Source organism: Passer domesticus, chromosome 5 (genome assembly GCF_036417665.1).
Source record: "Passer domesticus isolate bPasDom1 chromosome 5, bPasDom1.hap1, whole genome shotgun sequence".
NCBI classification, from domain to species: Eukaryota; Metazoa; Chordata; class Aves; order Passeriformes; family Passeridae; genus Passer; species Passer domesticus.
This window is the reverse complement of record NC_087478.1, coordinates 54189500-54208830: the sequence shown is the minus strand read 5'-3', so window position 1 is coordinate 54208830 and position 19331 is coordinate 54189500. Positions and strand designations below refer to the sequence as shown.

At 51.5% G+C, this 19331-nt stretch overlaps 2 protein-coding genes across 2 annotated transcripts; both read left to right on the top strand.

The window, feature by feature from the left end:
* The first annotated feature begins 9172 nt into the window (after nt 1-9172).
* On the top strand, nt 9173-11273 carry LOC135301449 (inositol 1,4,5-trisphosphate receptor-interacting protein-like 1). The gene is made up of 3 exons (XM_064421604.1): nt 9173-9234; nt 9599-9735; nt 9847-11273. Exons 1-3 carry the CDS (start codon nt 9173-9175, stop codon nt 11271-11273), a joined length of 1626 nt encoding a protein of 541 aa, XP_064277674.1.
* Nucleotides 11274-16222: 4949 nt separating this feature from the next.
* LOC135301448 (inositol 1,4,5-trisphosphate receptor-interacting protein-like 1) lies at nt 16223-18329 on the top strand. The gene is made up of 3 exons (XM_064421603.1): nt 16223-16284; nt 16655-16791; nt 16903-18329. The coding sequence occupies exons 1-3, from the start codon at nt 16223-16225 to the stop codon at nt 18327-18329; spliced, it is 1626 nt and encodes a 541-aa protein (XP_064277673.1).
* Nucleotides 18330-19331: the final 1002 nt, after the last annotated feature.

Genomic DNA, 19331 nt, shown 5'->3' with positions numbered 1-19331 from the left:
AATGGGGGCAGCTACACAAGGCCCCAGCAAGGTAACGCTGGCCCTGTATTGCTTGGGCAAGCGGTGAGTGCACACGTGGGGCGGGGAGGCTGGGCTGGGGACAAGGGCTGGGGCAGAAATGCTGCACCCGGGGTTGGCTTTTCCCCCTGCATGCAGGGACAGCCCCTCATGGCAGAGCCTTGGGCAGGGCACCGTGCTGCTGCTGCTGCTGCTGCTGCTGCTGCTGCTGCTGCTGCTGCTGCTGCAGCTGCTGGAGCAGCGGAACAGGCCTGGCTTCTTGCCAGCTCTCTGGGGTCCTGTCCTTCCTGCTCCCAGATCCTTGGGATTCCCGTCCCTGCTGTCCCCAATGCCAGCTGCCTCCCTCACAGCCTCTCTCAAGGCCTTCTCTCTCCATCCTCTTGCAGACCATGGATACCTGGGTATTGTGGCTCTTGCTCTTGCAAAGTGTAGTCCAGTACCCACAGCCCGTGGGTGATGGCTTGGACAAGGCGACACGTCTGCGAATGGAGGTGCGTGCCAAGCTCCAGGAAGAGGAGAGGATTCGTCTGGAGCGGGAGGTGGAGCAGCTGGCCCTGAAGCAGGGTGTCTGGGCCTGGGGAGATCTGCTCTGCCCTGCCTGGCAGCACTGGCACGTCTGGGCTCTTGCTGGGCTCCTGCTCCTTCTCTTGGCACTGTGGTATATGTGGAGGAAAGGGAGCCTGAGGAGACAGGAGCATGAAGAAGGAAGTGATGATGTATATGAAGAGGAAGTGGAAAATGTGGATGCAAACGAAGAAGGTGTCGGAAACGAAGAAGAAGGAGACAACGACGTGGATGGGGAGGAAAACAACAATGATGATGGCAATGCACAGGAAGCCGACAATGCTGCTGCAAATGAAGAAGGTGCTGCTGCAAATGAAGAAGGTGCTGCTGCAAATGAAGTTGGCAATGAGGCTGCAAATGCAGCAAACATCAATGATGTTGGAAATGAAGCGGAAGAATACCGTGATCGTGCCGATAACTTTGGAAGAATCATAATGGAGCGCATACAGTGGCCTGAGCAGGACCTGGAAAAAGGATGCGCGTGGACAACAACCTTGATGAAGCATTTTGCATATTACTTTCGACGGGTCTTGTCCGACAGTTTCTATCCAGTGCTGCATGGAGCTATCGGGGTGGGCAGTGCCTTCGAAGGTTGGAGTCCCCGTGAGCAGGATGTTGTGTACCAGGTGCTCATACCCATGACACCTCCCCGAGGACACAGCTTCCACCTAGAGCTGGGCACTGCAGGGCAGAGGCGCTTGAGGAACTTCCACATCCGCGTGCAGCAGGAGTGCACCTGCACGAGGGAGCAGCAGGATGACAACACGCTATGCTTCCTGCACCACCCTGAGGAGGAGCTGAGGGGGTGTCAGGATCCCAGCCTCCTCGATACCCTGTGCACGGGCTGCTACCTGGATGTGCAGAAAACTGCTCGCTGGTTCTACCAGCTGGTGAAAGCAATCTGGCCGGCTTTGCCTCAGTCACACCAATGGCATTTAGTGCTGCTGCCCTCCAGATGCTCCTGCCGGTTCAAGGTGACCAATGGCACAGAAAGCTACCAGATTGAGATGCTGTTTGGGGTGCGGCAAGGCAACTCAGATGTCTTTGCAAGCAGTCAGCCTAGGCAAGCCCACACCTCAAGCACAATCTGGCCGGAGAGCTACGCCGTGGCCGAGATGAAGTTCTTCAGGTACATCGCCAGGCGGGCTCCCCCTGACAGCTTGCACCTGAAATGCCTGCAATTCTTCACTCGTCTTCAGCTGGGCTTAGGCTTCTCCACCTACACCATGAAGACCATCGTCATGCACATCCTGAGCGTCTTACCCGTGTCACAGTGGCGCAGGAGACATTTTGTGAGGCGGCTGATGGATATCAGCGAGAGTCTGCGCACGTGTGTGGAAGTGAGACGCCTCAATCACTTCATTGTGGGCAACCAGAGGCTTCCTGAGGGGATCCATTTGCCCCCAGAGGTCCTAATGGCCGGGTCGTGCAATCTCTTCCATGACCTGGTGATGGATCCGGTTGCCCACTCCCAGGCCATGAGCCAGTACGTGGATCTGCACCAGTGGTTCAAACGGATCCTTAAAAATGAACAGTGAAGGAGCTGCTCCTGCACAGAGCTGTGCTTGTGAGGCTCACACGTGGTGGCAGAGAACAGCTCTCAGTAAACGGGAAAAGAGGCTACGATGTGGGCTACAGAGGGGGAAGGGAAAACGCTGCGTAGCAGCACTATGCCCTCAACAGCAGCAGTGTCGTCTCATCATTTCTCCCCAGCACTGCATCCAGTGATGACCAGGCTGGCTACAAAGATCAAGGACCACGCAAGAGGAAAATGCTGTTATTTTCCCACCTCTTTCTTTGAGTCCATTTTGCCTCTGAGAGCTTCACCTTGTGCAAAGATGCTGATCTCAGAATGCCAGATGAGGGAATGTTTGAAAGGACCACTGGTGGTATCAACTGATACAGGGCTGCTCCAGCCAGGTCTTCCCGCCGTGCACTACAAAGGATTGCGTTCCGATCAAGGTTCTTGACTGTCTCTGGGAGAGAGACTCCACCATCCCTGGGCAGTGTTTGGGATCAGATAATGGACGCTGTTTCTCCTTGTTCTCGCATGGGAAAACATTAGGTCAACGTTGTACCTGCAACTGTGTTGCAGCTGACCTGATATTTTGTATATATAAAGGTCTAGATTTTTAGTTTGTGTATATATAGATATATATATATATATATATATATATCCCCTCTATTCATATTATATTCAAGAAAGCGTAACAATTACCATATGTAAGAGTAAAATATAATAAAATCAAATAATATCAACAATACTGATTATGTAACTCTTATATCGTGATGAGATTAGAAACAGTCAAATATGTAATTTTGTTTAGAGAATACAATATAGCCAATATTTAGTGCCACTCTAAGTTGTGATATGTATTCATGCTCTTAGCACATTGATAGCTGGAAAGATTTTCATAAAAGAGATACATATGTAAGACACATAACTATTACATCTTCTTTATTGCATAGAAGAATGGTTTTTGACGTAGCAGTAAAGCCATAGATGGTGTCTCTGACTGCTGGGGACACACCATGATGCTCTATAGTTAGTGCATTGACGAGTAGCAACCTGGAAACTGCTTTGCTCTTGATTCAATAAACTACAATATTCCAGAACGTGGATGGTGCAAGACTTTATTGATCTTAAGCAGACCTGTAAACATGGTAAAAGTCAAAAAGTTGTGAAGCTGGGCTTGTGAAGAGTCTCCTTGAAGTCAGCCAAATATGCAGTGCTGCACTGGTTCTAATGAGAACCAAGAAATCAAGCCCAGCTGCCCCCGGCCCCAGTGATCACAGAATCACAGAGGAGCTTGCCTTGGAGGGGTCCTTAGAAATGGTCTTGTTGCAACCCTGCTGCCAAGGGCAGGGACACCTTGCACTAGGCCAGCTTGCTCCAAGCCGTGTGCGGCCTGGCGTGGAACACGGCCAGCGATGGGGCAGCCACAGCTGCTGTGGGCAGCGCGGGCCAGGGCCTCAGCAGCCTGAGAGGCAAGAATTTCTTGCACATCTCCAGCCCAAGCCTGCCCGCTGTCAGTGGGAAGCCACTGGGCCTGGTGCTGTCCCAGCAGGCCCTTGTCCACAGCCCCTCTCAGGTCTCTGCTGGGCCTAGCGCAGGGACTGAAAGGCCGCAGGAAGGTGCCCCCGCAGAAGGCCTTGGAGAGCACTGGGGCCAGGAGTGCCACCATGAGGGCAGCAAGCAGGGCCTGCTGTGGCCGTCAGGAAAGGAGGGCAGAGGACGGGCGCTGAGGCCCTGCCAGCTGGAGCTGGGAGCTCTGGAGTGCGGCTGGCAGAGAGCCGTGGGAGATCCGTGCAGCAGCAAGGACACGGGCTTCTAGGTGCGTGAGAAAGCAGAGAAGAGCTGGAGAATGGGCACTGAAGGAGAAGGGTGTCTCCCTGTGTGCAAAAACCTTCACACCACCAGCGGTTGGATCCAGGAAAGACACAGAGGAGTCCTGTAATGTTATTGGAGTAGAGGGAGAGGCCAAGGGACATTTCCCATGGCGTGTCTGGAATTGTTGAGACTCAGGACAAGGGCGAAGCTTCCTTTTTTATCCTAATTCCCAGGTGCATCACCCTCTTTCTTCTCCCACTGCCTGCGGTATTCGGAAGGAACAGACTGCCCGAATTGCCGACTCTATGGCCCCCTCTAATATTCTCCCTCCGTTTTATATATATTTGTAACACTGCAGAAGGGACAGGAAGGGAAGGGTAGGCGCTGGGGTCACCATCAATGTAAGGGGGTGTTCCAGCTGTCTAGAGCTTACTGATGGTGCTGATGGGGTTGAGCATTTTTGGGTAGGAAGCAGGGGGAAGGCCAGCAGCACCAGCCTGTGACTCTTCAAAGGCGGTTCATCACTGCAGTCTTTGGAGCTGTGCCTGTTTCTGCACAGAAAGATCAATGTATCTGGAACTGGTGACCCAAAATGCATCTTTCTACTGCAGAACATCTTGTAATTGTGCTGGGGAACTCAGAATGCCAGATGAGGGAATGTTTGAAAGGACCACTGGTGGTATCAATTGATCCAGGGCTGCTCCAGCCAGGTCTTCCCGCCGTGCACTACAAAGGATTGCGTTCCGATCAAGGTTCTTGACTGTCTCTGGGAGAGAGACTCCACCATCCCTGGGCAGTGTTTGGGATCAGATAATGGATGGTGTTTCTCCTTGTTCTTGCATGGGAAAACTTTAGGTCAGCATTGTACCTGCAACTGTGTTGCAGCTGACCTGATATTTTGTATATATAAAGGTCTAGATTTTTAATTTGTATCTATATAGATATATATATCCCCTGTATTCATATTATATGCAAGAAAGCATATCAATTAGCATATGTAAGAGTAAGATATAATAAAAACCAATTATATCAACAATACCAATGATGTAACTCTTATATCGTGATGATATATGATTAGAAACAGTCAAATATGTAATTTTGTTTAGAGAATACAATATAGCCAATATTTAGTGCCACTCTAAGTTGTGATATGTATTCATGCTCTTAGCACATTGATAGCTGGAAAGATTTTCATAAAAGAGATACATATGTAAGACACATAACTATTACATCTTCTTTATTGCATAGAAGAATGGTTTTTGACGTAGCAGTAAAGCCATAGATGGTGTCTCTGACTGCTGGGGACACACCATGATGCTCTATAGTTAGTGCATTGACGAGTAGCAACCTGGAAACTGCTTTGCTCTTGATTCAATAAACTACAATATTCCAGAACGTGGATGGTGCAAGACTTTATTGATCTTAAGCAGACCTGTAAACATGGTAAAAGTCAAAAAGTTGTGAAGCTGGGCTTGTGAAGAGTCTCCTTGAAGTCAGCCAAATATGCAGTGCTGCACTGGTTCTAATGAGAAATCAAGCCCAGCTGCCCCCGGCCCCAGTGATCACAGAATCACAGAGGAGCTTGCCTTGGAGGGGTCCTTAGAAATGGTCTTGTTGCAACCCTGCTGCCAAGGGCAGGGACACCTTGCACTAGGCCAGCTTGCTCCAAGCCGTGTGCGGCCTGGCGTGGAACACGGCCAGCGATGGGGCAGCCACAGCTGCTGTGGGCAGCGCGGGCCAGGGCCTCAGCAGCCTGAGAGGCGAGAATTTCTTGCACATCTCCAGCCCAAGCCTGCCCGCTGTCAGTGGGAAGCCACTGGGCCTGGTGCTGTCCCAGCAGGCCCTTGTCCACAGCCCCTCTCAGGTCTCTGCTGGGCCTAGCGCAGGGACTGAAAGGCCGCAGGAAGGTGCCCCCGCAGAAGGCCTTGGAGAGCACTGGGGCCAGGAGTGCCACCATGAGGGCAGCAAGCAGGGCCTGCTGTGGCCGTCAGGAAAGGAGGGCAGAGGACGGGCGCTGAGGCCCTGCCAGCTGGAGCTGGGAGCTCTGGAGTGCGGCTGGCAGAGAGCCGTGGGAGATCCGTGCAGCAGTAAGGACACGGGCTTCTAGGTGCGTGAGAAAGCAGAGAAGAGCTGGAGAATGGGCACTGAAGGAGAAGGGTGTCTCCCTGTGTGCAAAAACCTTCACACCACCAGCGGTTGGATCCAGGAAAGACACAGAGGAGTCCTGTAATGTTATTGGAGTAGAGGGAGAGGCCAAGGGACATTTCCCATGGCGTGTCTGGAATTGTTGAGACTCAGGACAAGGGCGAAGCTTCCTTTTTTATCCTAATTCCCAGGTGCATCACCCTCTTTCTTCTCCCACTGCCTGCGGTATTCGGAAGGAACAGACTGCCCGAATTGCCGACTCTATGGCCCCCTCTAATATTCTCCCTCCGTTTTATATATATTTGTAACACTGCAGAAGGGACAGGAAGGGAAGGGTAGGCGCTGGGGTCACCATCAATGTAAGGGGGTGTTCCAGCTGTCTAGAGCTTACTGATGGTGCTGATGGGGTTGAGCATTTTTGGGTAGGAAGCAGGGGGAAGGCCAGCAGCACCAGCCTGTGACTCTTCAAAGGCGGTTCATCACTGCAGTCTTTGGAGCTGTGCCTGTTTCTGCACAGAAAGATCAATGTATCTGGAACTGGTGACCCAAAATGCATCTTTCTACTGCAGAACATCTTGTAATTGTGCTGGGGAACTCAGAATGCCAGATGAGGGAATGTTTGAAAGGACCACTGGTGGTATCAATTGATCCAGGGCTGCTCCAGCCAGGTCTTCCCGCCGTGCACTACAAAGGATTGCGTTCCGATCAAGGTTCTTGACTGTCTCTGGGAGAGAGACTCCACCATCCCTGGGCAGTGTTTGGGATCAGATAATGGATGGTGTTTCTCCTTGTTCTTGCATGGGAAAACTTTAGGTCAGCATTGTACCTGCAACTGTGTTGCAGCTGACCTGATATTTTGTATATATAAAGGTCTAGATTTTTAATTTGTATCTATATAGATATATATATCCCCTGTATTCATATTATATGCAAGAAAGCATATCAATTAGCATATGTAAGAGTAAGATATAATAAAAACCAATTATATCAACAATACCAATGATGTAACTCTTATATCGTGATGATATATGATTAGAAACAGTCAAATATGTAATTTTGTTTAGAGAATACAATATAGCCAATATTTAGTGCCACTCTAAGTTGTGATATGTATTCATGCTCTTAGCACATTGATAGCTGGAAAGATTTTCATAAAAGAGATACATATGTAAGACACATAACTATTACATCTTCTTTATTGCATAGAAGAATGGTTTTTGACGTAGCAGTAAAGCCATAGATGGTGTCTCTGACTGCTGGGGACACACCATGATGCTCTATAGTTAGTGCATTGACGAGTAGCAACCTGGAAACTGCTTTGCTCTTGATTCAATAAACTACAATATTCCAGAACGTGGATGGTGCAAGACTTTATTGATCTTAAGCAGACCTGTAAACATGGTAAAAGTCAAAAAGTTGTGAAGCTGGGCTTGTGAAGAGTCTCCTTGAAGTCAGCCAAATATGCAGTGCTGCACTGGTTCTAATGAGAAATCAAGCCCAGCTGCCCCCGGCCCCAGTGATCACAGAATCACAGAGGAGCTTGCCTTGGAGGGGTCCTTAGAAATGGTCTTGTTGCAACCCTGCTGCCAAGGGCAGGGACACCTTGCACTAGGCCAGCTTGCTCCAAGCCGTGTGCGGCCTGGCGTGGAACACGGCCAGCGATGGGGCAGCCACAGCTGCTGTGGGCAGCGCGGGCCAGGGCCTCAGCAGCCTGAGAGGCGAGAATTTCTTGCACATCTCCAGCCCAAGCCTGCCCGCTGTCAGTGGGAAGCCACTGGGCCTGGTGCTGTCCCAGCAGGCCCTTGTCCACAGCCCCTCTCAGGTCTCTGCTGGGCCTAGCGCAGGGACTGAAAGGCCGCAGGAAGGTGCCCCCGCAGAAGGCCTTGGAGAGCACTGGGGCCAGGAGTGCCACCATGAAGGCAGCAAGCAGGGCCTGCTGTGGCCGTCAGGAAAGGAGGGCAGAGGACGGGCGCTGAGGCCCTGCCAGCTGGAGCTGGGAGCTCTGGAGTGCGGCTGGCAGAGAGCCGTGGGAGATCCGTGCAGCGGCAAGGACACGGGCTTCTAGGTGCGTGAGAAAGCAGAGAAGAGCTGGAGAATGGGCACTGAAGGAGAAGGGTGTCTCCCTGTGTGCAAAAACCTTCACACCACCAGCCGTTGGATTCTGGAAAGACACAGAGGAGTCCTGTAATGTTACTGGAGTAGAGGGAGAGGCCAAGGGACATTTCCCATGGCGTGTCTGGAATTGTTGAGACTCAGGACAAGGGCGAAGCTTCCTTTTTTATCCTAATTCCCAGGTGCATCACCCTCTTTCTTCTCCCACTGCCTGCGGTATTCGGAAGGTACAGACTGCCCGAATTGCCGACTCTATGGCCCCCGCTAATATGCTCCCTCCGTTTTATATATATTTGTAACACTGCAGAAGGGACAGGAAGGGAAGGGTAGGCGCTGGGGTCACCATCAATGTAAGGGGGGGTTCCAGCTGTCTAGAGCTTACTGATGGTGCTGATGGGGTTGAGCATTTTTGGGTAGGAAGCAGGGGGAAGGCCAGCAGCACCAGCCTGTGACTCTTCAAAGGCGGTTCATCACTGCAGTCTTTGGAGCTGTGCCTGTTTCTGCACAGAAAGATCAATGTATCTGGAACTGGTGACCCAAAATGCATCTTTCTACTGCAGAACATCTTGTAATTGTGCTGGGGAACTCTTTCTGGAGCAGAAGACATGAGTGCTCTCCCAGAGGCCTGGTACACAAGTGGTTGTGGGGAAGCAAGAGGATGCTGTCATGCTCATCCTTCAGAAAAGCAGCAAGCCTGAAACCAACTTGCACCTTTTATAGACTCAGAGATTTAACTGAAGCTCAGTGCGGAGTCAAGCTTTAGACCCCATGATCCTCAAGGGTGCCTTCCACCATGGATATCTGTGAGATTGCCAATGGAGGGCCGCTGATAAGAAAGACAAGAGAAAGACCAAGAGAAGTTCTTTGAAGAAGATTCACGGAAAGGCTGGCCCTGCCACCCCAGGGCCCCTCCAAGAGTCTGAGCTGGGGTGGGGACAAAGGGCGGGGCTGGGCTGGCTGTGGTGTACTGTGCCGTCCCTGACATCATTACGCCATGTCACAATGGGGGCAGCTACACAAGGCCCCAGCAAGGTAACGCTGGCCCTGTATTGCTTGGGCAAGCGGTGAGTGCACACGTGGGGCGGGGAGGCTGGGCTGGGGACAAGGGCTGGGGCAGAAATGCTGCACCCGGGGTTGGCTTTTCCCCCTGCATGCAGGGACAGCCCCTCATGGCAGAGCCTTGGGCAGGGCACCGTGCTGCTGCTGCTGCTGCTGCTGCTGCTGCTGCAGCTGCTGGAGCAGCGGAACAGGCCTGGCTTCTTGCCAGCTCTCTGGGGTCCTGTCCTTCCTGCTCCCAGATCCTTGGGATTCCCGTCCCTGCTGTCCCCAATGCCAGCTGCCTCCCTCACAGCCTCTCTCAAGGCCTTCTCTCTCCATCCTCTTGCAGACCATGGATACCTGGGTATTGTGGCTCTTGCTCTTGCAAAGTGTAGTCCAGTACCCACAGCCCGTGGGTGATGGCTTGGACAAGGCGACACGTCTGCGAATGGAGGTGCGTGCCAAGCTCCAGGAAGAGGAGAGGATTCGTCTGGAGCGGGAGGTGGAGCAGCTGGCCCTGAAGCAGGGTGTCTGGGCCTGGGGAGATCTGCTCTGCCCTGCCTGGCAGCACTGGCACGTCTGGGCTCTTGCTGGGCTCCTGCTCCTTCTCTTGGCACTGTGGTATATGTGGAGGAAAGGGAGCCTGAGGAGACAGGAGCATGAAGAAGGAAGTGATGATGTATATGAAGAGGAAGTGGAAAATGTGGATGCAAACGAAGAAGGTGTCGGAAACGAAGAAGAAGGAGACAACGACGTGGATGGGGAGGAAAACAACAATGATGATGGCAATGCACAGGAAGCCGACAATGCTGCTGCAAATGAAGAAGGTGCTGCTGCAAATGAAGAAGGTGCTGCTGCAAATGAAGTTGGCAATGAGGCTGCAAATGCAGCAAACATCAATGATGTTGGAAATGAAGCGGAAGAATACCGTGATCGTGCCGATAACTTTGGAAGAATCATAATGGAGCGCATACAGTGGCCTGAGCAGGACCTGGAAAAAGGATGCGCGTGGACAACAACCTTGATGAAGCATTTTGCATATTACTTTCGACGGGTCTTGTCCGACAGTTTCTATCCAGTGCTGCATGGAGCTATCGGGGTGGGCAGTGCCTTCGAAGGTTGGAGTCCCCGTGAGCAGGATGTTGTGTACCAGGTGCTCATACCCATGACACCTCCCCGAGGACACAGCTTCCACCTAGAGCTGGGCACTGCAGGGCAGAGGCGCTTGAGGAACTTCCACATCCGCGTGCAGCAGGAGTGCACCTGCACGAGGGAGCAGCAGGATGACAACACGCTATGCTTCCTGCACCACCCTGAGGAGGAGCTGAGGGGGTGTCAGGATCCCAGCCTCCTCGATACCCTGTGCACGGGCTGCTACCTGGATGTGCAGAAAACTGCTCGCTGGTTCTACCAGCTGGTGAAAGCAATCTGGCCGGCTTTGCCTCAGTCACACCAATGGCATTTAGTGCTGCTGCCCTCCAGACGCTCCTGCCGGTTCAAGGTGACCAATGGCACAGAAAGCTACCAGATTGAGATGCTGTTTGGGGTGCGGCAAGGCAACTCAGATGTCTTTGCAAGCAGTCAGCCTAGGCAAGCCCACACCTCAAGCACAATCTGGCCGGAGAGCTACGCCGTGGCCGAGATGAAGTTCTTCAGGTACATCGCCAGGCGGGCTCCCCCTGACAGCTTGCACCTGAAATGCCTGCAATTCTTCACTCGTCTTCAGCTGGGCTTAGGCTTCTCCACCTACACCATGAAGACCATCGTCATGCACATCCTGAGCGTCTTACCCGTGTCACAGTGGCGCAGGAGACATTTTGTGAGGCGGCTGATGGATATCAGCGAGAGTCTGCGCACGTGTGTGGAAGTGAGACGCCTCAATCACTTCATTGTGGGCAACCAGAGGCTTCCTGAGGGGATCCATTTGCCCCCAGAGGTCCTAATGGCCGGGTCGTGCAATCTCTTCCATGACCTGGTGATGGATCCGGTTGCCCACTCCCAGGCCATGAGCCAGTACGTGGATCTGCACCAGTGGTTCAAACGGATCCTTAAAAATGAACAGTGAAGGAGCTGCTCCTGCACAGAGCTGTGCTTGTGAGGCTCACACGTGGTGGCAGAGAACAGCTCTCAGTAAACGGGAAAAGAGGCTACGATGTGGGCTACAGAGGGGGAAGGGAAAACGCTGCGTAGCAGCACTATGCCCTCAACAGCAGCAGTGTCGTCTCATCATTTCTCCCCAGCACTGCATCCAGTGATGACCAGGCTGGCTACAAAGATCAAGGACCACGCAAGAGGAAAATGCTGTTATTTTCCCACCTCTTTCTTTGAGTCCATTTTGCCTCTGAGAGCTTCACCTTGTGCAAAGATGCTGATCTCAGAATGCCAGATGAGGGAATGTTTGAAAGGACCACTGGTGGTATCAACTGATCCAGGGCTGCTCCAGCCAGGTCTTCCCGCCGTGCACTACAAAGGATTGCGTTCCGATCAAGGTTCTTGACTGTCTCTGGGAGAGAGACTCCACCATCCCTGGGCAGTGTTTGGGATCAGATAATGGACGCTGTTTCTCCTTGTTCTCGCATGGGAAAACATTAGGTCAACGTTGTACCTGCAACTGTGTTGCAGCTGACCTGATATTTTGTATATATAAAGGTCTAGATTTTTAGTTTGTGTATATATATATATATATATATATATAGATATATATATCCCCTGTATTCATATTATATGCAAGAAAGCATATCAATTAGCATATGTAAGAGTAAGATATAATAAAAACCAATTATATCAACAATACCAATGATGTAACTCTTATATCGTGATGATATATGATTAGAAACAGTCAAATATGTAATTTTGTTTAGAGAATACAATATAGCCAATATTTAGTGCCACTCTAAGTTGTGATATGTATTCATGCTCTTAGCACATTGATAGCTGGAAAGATTTTCATAAAAGAGATACATATGTAAGACACATAACTATTACATCTTCTTTATTGCATAGAAGAATGGTTTTTGACGTAGCAGTAAAGCCATAGATGGTGTCTCTGACTGCTGGGGACACACCATGATGCTCTATAGTTAGTGCATTGACGAGTAGCAACCTGGAAACTGCTTTGCTCTTGATTCAATAAACTACAATATTCCAGAACGTGGATGGTGCAAGACTTTATTGATCTTAAGCAGACCTGTAAACATGGTAAAAGTCAAAAAGTTGTGAAGCTGGGCTTGTGAAGAGTCTCCTTGAAGTCAGCCAAATATGCAGTGCTGCACTGGTTCTAATGAGAAATCAAGCCCAGCTGCCCCCGGCCCCAGTGATCACAGAATCACAGAGGAGCTTGCCTTGGAGGGGTCCTTAGAAATGGTCTTGTTGCAACCCTGCTGCCAAGGGCAGGGACACCTTGCACTAGGCCAGCTTGCTCCAAGCCGTGTGCGGCCTGGCGTGGAACACGGCCAGCGATGGGGCAGCCACAGCTGCTGTGGGCAGCGCGGGCCAGGGCCTCAGCAGCCTGAGAGGCAAGAATTTCTTGCACATCTCCAGCCCAAGCCTGCCCGCTGTCAGTGGGAAGCCACTGGGCCTGGTGCTGTCCCAGCAGGCCCTTGTCCACAGCCCCTCTCAGGTCTCTGCTGGGCCTAGCGCAGGGACTGAAAGGCCGCAGGAAGGTGCCCCCGCAGAAGGCCTTGGAGAGCACTGGGGCCAGGAGTGCCACCATGAGGGCAGCAAGCAGGGCCTGCTGTGGCCGTCAGGAAAGGAGGGCAGAGGACGGGCGCTGAGGCCCTGCCAGCTGGAGCTGGGAGCTCTGGAGTGCGGCTGGCAGAGAGCCGTGGGAGATCCGTGCAGCAGCAAGGACACGGGCTTCTAGGTGCGTGAGAAAGCAGAGAAGAGCTGGAGAATGGGCACTGAAGGAGAAGGGTGTCTCCCTGTGTGCAAAAACCTTCACACCACCAGCGGTTGGATCCAGGAAAGACACAGAGGAGTCCTGTAATGTTATTGGAGTAGAGGGAGAGGCCAAGGGACATTTCCCATGGCGTGTCTGGAATTGTTGAGACTCAGGACAAGGGCGAAGCTTCCTTTTTTATCCTAATTCCCAGGTGCATCACCCTCTTTCTTCTCCCACTGCCTGCGGTATTCGGAAGGAACAGACTGCCCGAATTGCCGACTCTATGGCCCCCTCTAATATTCTCCCTCCGTTTTATATATATTTGTAACACTGCAGAAGGGACAGGAAGGGAAGGGTAGGCGCTGGGGTCACCATCAATGTAAGGGGGTGTTCCAGCTGTCTAGAGCTTACTGATGGTGCTGATGGGGTTGAGCATTTTTGGGTAGGAAGCAGGGGGAAGGCCAGCAGCACCAGCCTGTGACTCTTCAAAGGCGGTTCATCACTGCAGTCTTTGGAGCTGTGCCTGTTTCTGCACAGAAAGATCAATGTATCTGGAACTGGTGACCCAAAATGCATCTTTCTACTGCAGAACATCTTGTAATTGTGCTGGGGAACTCAGAATGCCAGATGAGGGAATGTTTGAAAGGACCACTGGTGGTATCAATTGATCCAGGGCTGCTCCAGCCAGGTCTTCCCGCCGTGCACTACAAAGGATTGCGTTCCGATCAAGGTTCTTGACTGTCTCTGGGAGAGAGACTCCACCATCCCTGGGCAGTGTTTGGGATCAGATAATGGATGGTGTTTCTCCTTGTTCTTGCATGGGAAAACTTTAGGTCAGCATTGTACCTGCAACTGTGTTGCAGCTGACCTGATATTTTGTATATATAAAGGTCTAGATTTTTAATTTGTATCTATATAGATATATATATCCCCTGTATTCATATTATATGCAAGAAAGCATATCAATTAGCATATGTAAGAGTAAGATATAATAAAAACCAATTATATCAACAATACCAATGATGTAACTCTTATATCGTGATGATATATGATTAGAAACAGTCAAATATGTAATTTTGTTTAGAGAATACAATATAGCCAATATTTAGTGCCACTCTAAGTTGTGATATGTATTCATGCTCTTAGCACATTGATAGCTGGAAAGATTTTCATAAAAGAGATACATATGTAAGACACATAACTATTACATCTTCTTTATTGCATAGAAGAATGGTTTTTGACGTAGCAGTAAAGCCATAGATGGTGTCTCTGACTGCTGGGGACACACCATGATGCTCTATAGTTAGTGCATTGACGAGTAGCAACCTGGAAACTGCTTTGCTCTTGATTCAATAAACTACAATATTCCAGAACGTGGATGGTGCAAGACTTTATTGATCTTAAGCAGACCTGTAAACATGGTAAAAGTCAAAAAGTTGTGAAGCTGGGCTTGTGAAGAGTCTCCTTGAAGTCAGCCAAATATGCAGTGCTGCACTGGTTCTAATGAGAAATCAAGCCCAGCTGCCCCCGGCCCCAGTGATCACAGAATCACAGAGGAGCTTGCCTTGGAGGGATCCTTAGAAATGGTCTTGTTGCAACCCTGCTGCCAAGGGCAGGGACACCTTGCACTAGGCCAGCTTGCTCCAAGCCGTGTGCGGCCTGGCGTGGAACACGGCCAGCGATGGGGCAGCCACAGCTGCTGTGGGCAGCGCGGGCCAGGGCCTCAGCAGCCTGAGAGGCGAGAATTTCTTGCACATCTCCAGCCCAAGCCTGCCCGCTGTCAGTGGGAAGCCACTGGGCCTGGTGCTGTCCCAGCAGGCCCTTGTCCACAGCCCCTCTCAGGTCTCTGCTGGGCCTAGCGCAGGGACTGAAAGGCCGCAGGAAGGTGCCCCCGCAGAAGGCCTTGGAGAGCACTGGGGCCAGGAGTGCCACCATGAGGGCAGCAAGCAGGGCCTGCTGTGGCCGTCAGGAAAGGAGGGCAGAGGACGGGCGCTGAGGCCCTGCCAGCTGGAGCTGGGAGCTCTGGAGTGCGGCTGGCAGAGAGCCGTGGGAGATCCGTGCAGCGGCAAGGACACGGGCTTCTAGGTGCGTGAGAAAGCAGAGAAGAGCTGGAGAATGGGCACTGAAGGAGAAGGGTGTCTCCCTGTGTGCAAAAACCTTCACACCACCAGCCGTTGGATTCTGGAAAGACACAGAGGAGTCCTGTAATGTTACTGGAGTAGAGGGAGAGGCCAAGGGACATTTCCCATGGCGTGTCTGGAATTGTTGAGACTCAGGACAAGGGCGAAGCTTCCTTTTTTATCCTAATTCCCAGGTGCATCACCCTCTTTCTTCTCCCACTGCCTGCGGTATTCGGAAGGTACAGACTGCCCGAATTGCCGACTCTATGGCCCCCGCTAATATGCTCCCTCCGTTTTATATATATTTGTAACACTGCAGAAGGGACAGGAAGGGAAGGGTAGGCGCTGGGGTCACCATCAATGTAAGGGGGGGTTCCAGCTGTCTAGAGCTTACTGATGGTGCTGATGGGGTTGAGCATTTTTGGGTAGGAAGCAGGGGGAAGGCCAGCAGCACCAGCCTGTGACTCTTCAAAGGCGGTTCATCACTGCAGTCTTTGGAGCTGTGCCTGTTTCTGCACAGAAAGATCAATGTATCTGGAACTGGTGACCCAAAATGCATCTTTCTACTGCAGAACATCTTGTAATTGTGCTGGGGAACTCTTTCTGGAGCAGAAGACATGAGTGCTCTCCCAGAGGCCTGGTACACAAGTGGTTGTGGGGAAGCAAGAGGATGCTGTCATGCTCATCCTTCAGAAAAGCAGCAAGCCTGAAACCAACGTGCACCTTTTATAGACTCAGAGATTTAACTGAAGCTCAGTGCGGAGTCAAGCTTTAGACCCCATGATCCTCAAGGGTGCCTTCCACCATGGATATCTGTGAGATTGCCAATGGAGGGCCGCTGATAAGAAAGACAAGAGAAAGACCAAGAGAAGTTCTTTGAAGAAGATTCACGGAAAGGCTGGCCCTGCCACCCCAGGGCCCCTCCAAGAGTCTGAGCTGGGGTGGGGACAAAGGGCGGGGCTGGGCTGGCTGTGGTGTACTGTGCCGTCCCTGACATCATTACGCCATGTCACAATGGGGGCAGCTACACAAGGCCCCAGCAAGGTAACGCTGGCCCTGTATTGCTTGGGCAAGCGGTGAGTGCACACGTGGGGCGGGGAGGCTGGGCTGGGGACAAGGGCTGGGGCAGAAATGCTGCACCCGGGGTTGGCTTTTCCCCCTGCATGCAGGGACAGCCCCTCATGGCAGAGCCTTGGGCAGGGCACCGTGCTGCTGCTGCTGCTGCTGCTGCTGCTGCTGCTGCTGCAGCTGCTGGAGCAGCGGAACAGGCCTGGCTTCTTGCCAGCTCTCTGGGGTCCTGTCCTTCCTGCTCCCAGATCCTTGGGATTCCCGTCCCTGCTGTCCCCAATGCCAGCTGCCTCCCTCACAGCCTCTCTCAAGGCCTTCTCTCTCCATCCTCTTGCAGACCATGGATACCTGGGTATTGTGGCTCTTGCTCTTGCAAAGTGTAGTCCAGTACCCACAGCCCGTGGGTGATGGCTTGGACAAGGCGACACGTCTGCGAATGGAGGTGCGTGCCAAGCTCCAGGAAGAGGAGAGGATTCGTCTGGAGCGGGAGGTGGAGCAGCTGGCCCTGAAGCAGGGTGTCTGGGCCTGGGGAGATCTGCTCTGCCCTGCCTGGCAGCACTGGCACGTCTGGGCTCTTGCTGGGCTCCTGCTCCTTCTCTTGGCACTGTGGTATATGTGGAGGAAAGGGAGCCTGAGGAGACAGGAGCATGAAGAAGGAAGTGATGATGTATATGAAGAGGAAGTGGAAAATGTGGATGCAAACGAAGAAGGTGTCGGAAACGAAGAAGAAGGAGACAACGACGTGGATGGGGAGGAAAACAACAATGATGATGGCAATGCACAGGAAGCCGACAATGCTGCTGCAAATGAAGAAGGTGCTGCTGCAAATGAAGAAGGTGCTGCTGCAAATGAAGTTGGCAATGAGGCTGCAAATGCAGCAAACATCAATGATGTTGGAAATGAAGCGGAAGAATACCGTGATCGTGCCGATAACTTTGGAAGAATCATAATGGAGCGCATACAGTGGCCTGAGCAGGACCTGGAAAAAGGATGCGCGTGGACAACAACCTTGATGAAGCATTTTGCATATTACTTTCGACGGGTCTTGTCCGACAGTTTCTATCCAGTGCTGCATGGAGCTATCGGGGTGGGCAGTGCCTTCGAAGGTTGGAGTCCCCGTGAGCAGGATGTTGTGTACCAGGTGCTCATACCCATGACACCTCCCCGAGGACACAGCTTCCACCTAGAGCTGGGCACTGCAGGGCAGAGGCGCTTGAGGAACTTCCACATCCGCGTGCAGCAGGAGTGCACCTGCACGAGGGAGCAGCAGGATGACAACACGCTATGCTTCCTGCACCACCCTGAGGAGGAGCTGAGGGGGTGTCAGGATCCCAGCCTCCTCGATACCCTGTGCACGGGCTGCTACCTGGATGTGCAGAAAACTGCTCGCTGGTTCTACCAGCTGGTGAAAGCAATCTGGCCGGCTTTGCCTCAGTCACACCAATGGCATTTAGTGCTGCTGCCCTCCAGACGCTCCTGCCGGTTCAAGGTGACCAATGGCACAGAAAGCTACCAGATTGAGATGCTGTTTGGGGTGCGGCAAGGCAACTCAGATGTCTTTGCAAGCAGTCAGCCTAGGCAAGCCCACACCTCAAGCACAATCTGGCCGGAGAGCTACGCCGTGGCCGAGATGAAGTTCTTCAGGTACATCGCCAGGCGGGCTCCCCCTGACAGCTTGCACCTGAAATGCCTGCAATTCTTCACTCGTCTTCAGCTGGGCTTAGGCTTCTCCACCTACACCATGAAGACCATCGTCATGCACATCCTGAGCGTCTTACCCGTGTCACAGTGGCGCAGGAGACATTTTGTGAGGCGGCTGATGGATATCAGCGAGAGTCTGCGCACGTGTGTGGAAGTGAGACGCCTCAATCACTTCATTGTGGGCAACCAGAGGCTTCCTGAGGGGATCCATTTGCCCCCAGAGGTCCTAATGGCCGGGTCGTGCAATCTCTTCCATGACCTGGTGATGGATCCGGTTGCCCACTCCCAGGCCATGAGCCAGTACGTGGATCTGCACCAGTGGTTCAAACGGATCCTTAAAAATGAACAGTGAAGGAGCTGCTCCTGCACAGAGCTGTGCTTGTGAGGCTCACACGTGGTGGCAGAGAACAGCTCTCAGTAAACGGGAAAAGAGGCTACGATGTGGGCTACAGAGGGGGAAGGGAAAACGCTGCGTAGCAGCACTATGCCCTCAACAGCAGCAGTGTCGTCTCATCATTTCTCCCCAGCACTGCATCCAGTGATGACCAGGCTGGCTACAAAGATCAAGGACCACGCAAGAGGAAAATGCTGTTATTTTCCCACCTCTTTCTTTGAGTCCATTTTGCCTCTGAGAGCTTCACCTTGTGCAAAGATGCTGATCTCAGAATGCCAGATGAGGGAATGTTTGAAAGGACCACTGGTGGTATCAACTGATCCAGGGCTGCTCCAGCCAGGTCTTCCCGCCGTGCACTACAAAGGATTGCGTTCCGATCAAGGTTCTTGACTGTCTCTGGGAGAGAGACTCCACCATCCCTGGGCAGTGTTTGGGATCAGATAATGGACGCTGTTTCTCCTTGTTCTCGCATGGGAAAACATTAGGTCAACGTTGTACCTGCAACTGTGTTGCAGCTGACCTGATATTTTGTATATATAAAGGTCTAGATTTTTAGTTTGTGTATATATAGATATATATATATATATATATATATATATCCCCTCTATTCATATTATATTCAAGAAAGCGTAACAATTACCATATGTAAGAGTAAAATATAATAAAATCAAATAATATCAACAATACTGATTATGTAACTCTTATATCGTGATGAGATTAGAAACAGTCAAATATGTAATTTTGTTTAGAGAATACAATATAGCCAATATTTAGTGCCACTCTAAGTTGTGATATGTATTCATGCTCTTAGCACATTGATAGCTGGAAAGATTTTCATAAAAGAGATACATATGTAAGACACATAACTATTACATCTTCTTTATTGCATAGAAGAATGGTTTTTGACGTAGCAGTAAAGCCATAGATGGTGTCTCTGACTGCTGGGGACACACCATGATG

Bases quoted from the DNA above. Each gene is read 5' to 3' on its own strand.
- LOC135301448 (XM_064421603.1), top strand. From the start codon at position 16,223: ATGGGGGCAGCTACACAAGGCCCCAGCAAGGTAACGCTGGCCCTGTAT. The intron at 16,285-16,654 runs GTGAGTGCACAC...GCTCTTGCAAAG, and splicing joins CTGTATTGCTTGGGCAAGCG to TGTAGTCCAGTACCCACAGC. The intron at 16,792-16,902 runs GTGTCTGGGCCT...TGTGGAGGAAAG, and splicing joins GCAGCTGGCCCTGAAGCAGG to GGAGCCTGAGGAGACAGGAG.
- LOC135301449 (XM_064421604.1), top strand. From the start codon at position 9,173: ATGGGGGCAGCTACACAAGGCCCCAGCAAGGTAACGCTGGCCCTGTAT. The intron at 9,235-9,598 runs GTGAGTGCACAC...GCTCTTGCAAAG, and splicing joins CTGTATTGCTTGGGCAAGCG to TGTAGTCCAGTACCCACAGC. The intron at 9,736-9,846 runs GTGTCTGGGCCT...TGTGGAGGAAAG, and splicing joins GCAGCTGGCCCTGAAGCAGG to GGAGCCTGAGGAGACAGGAG.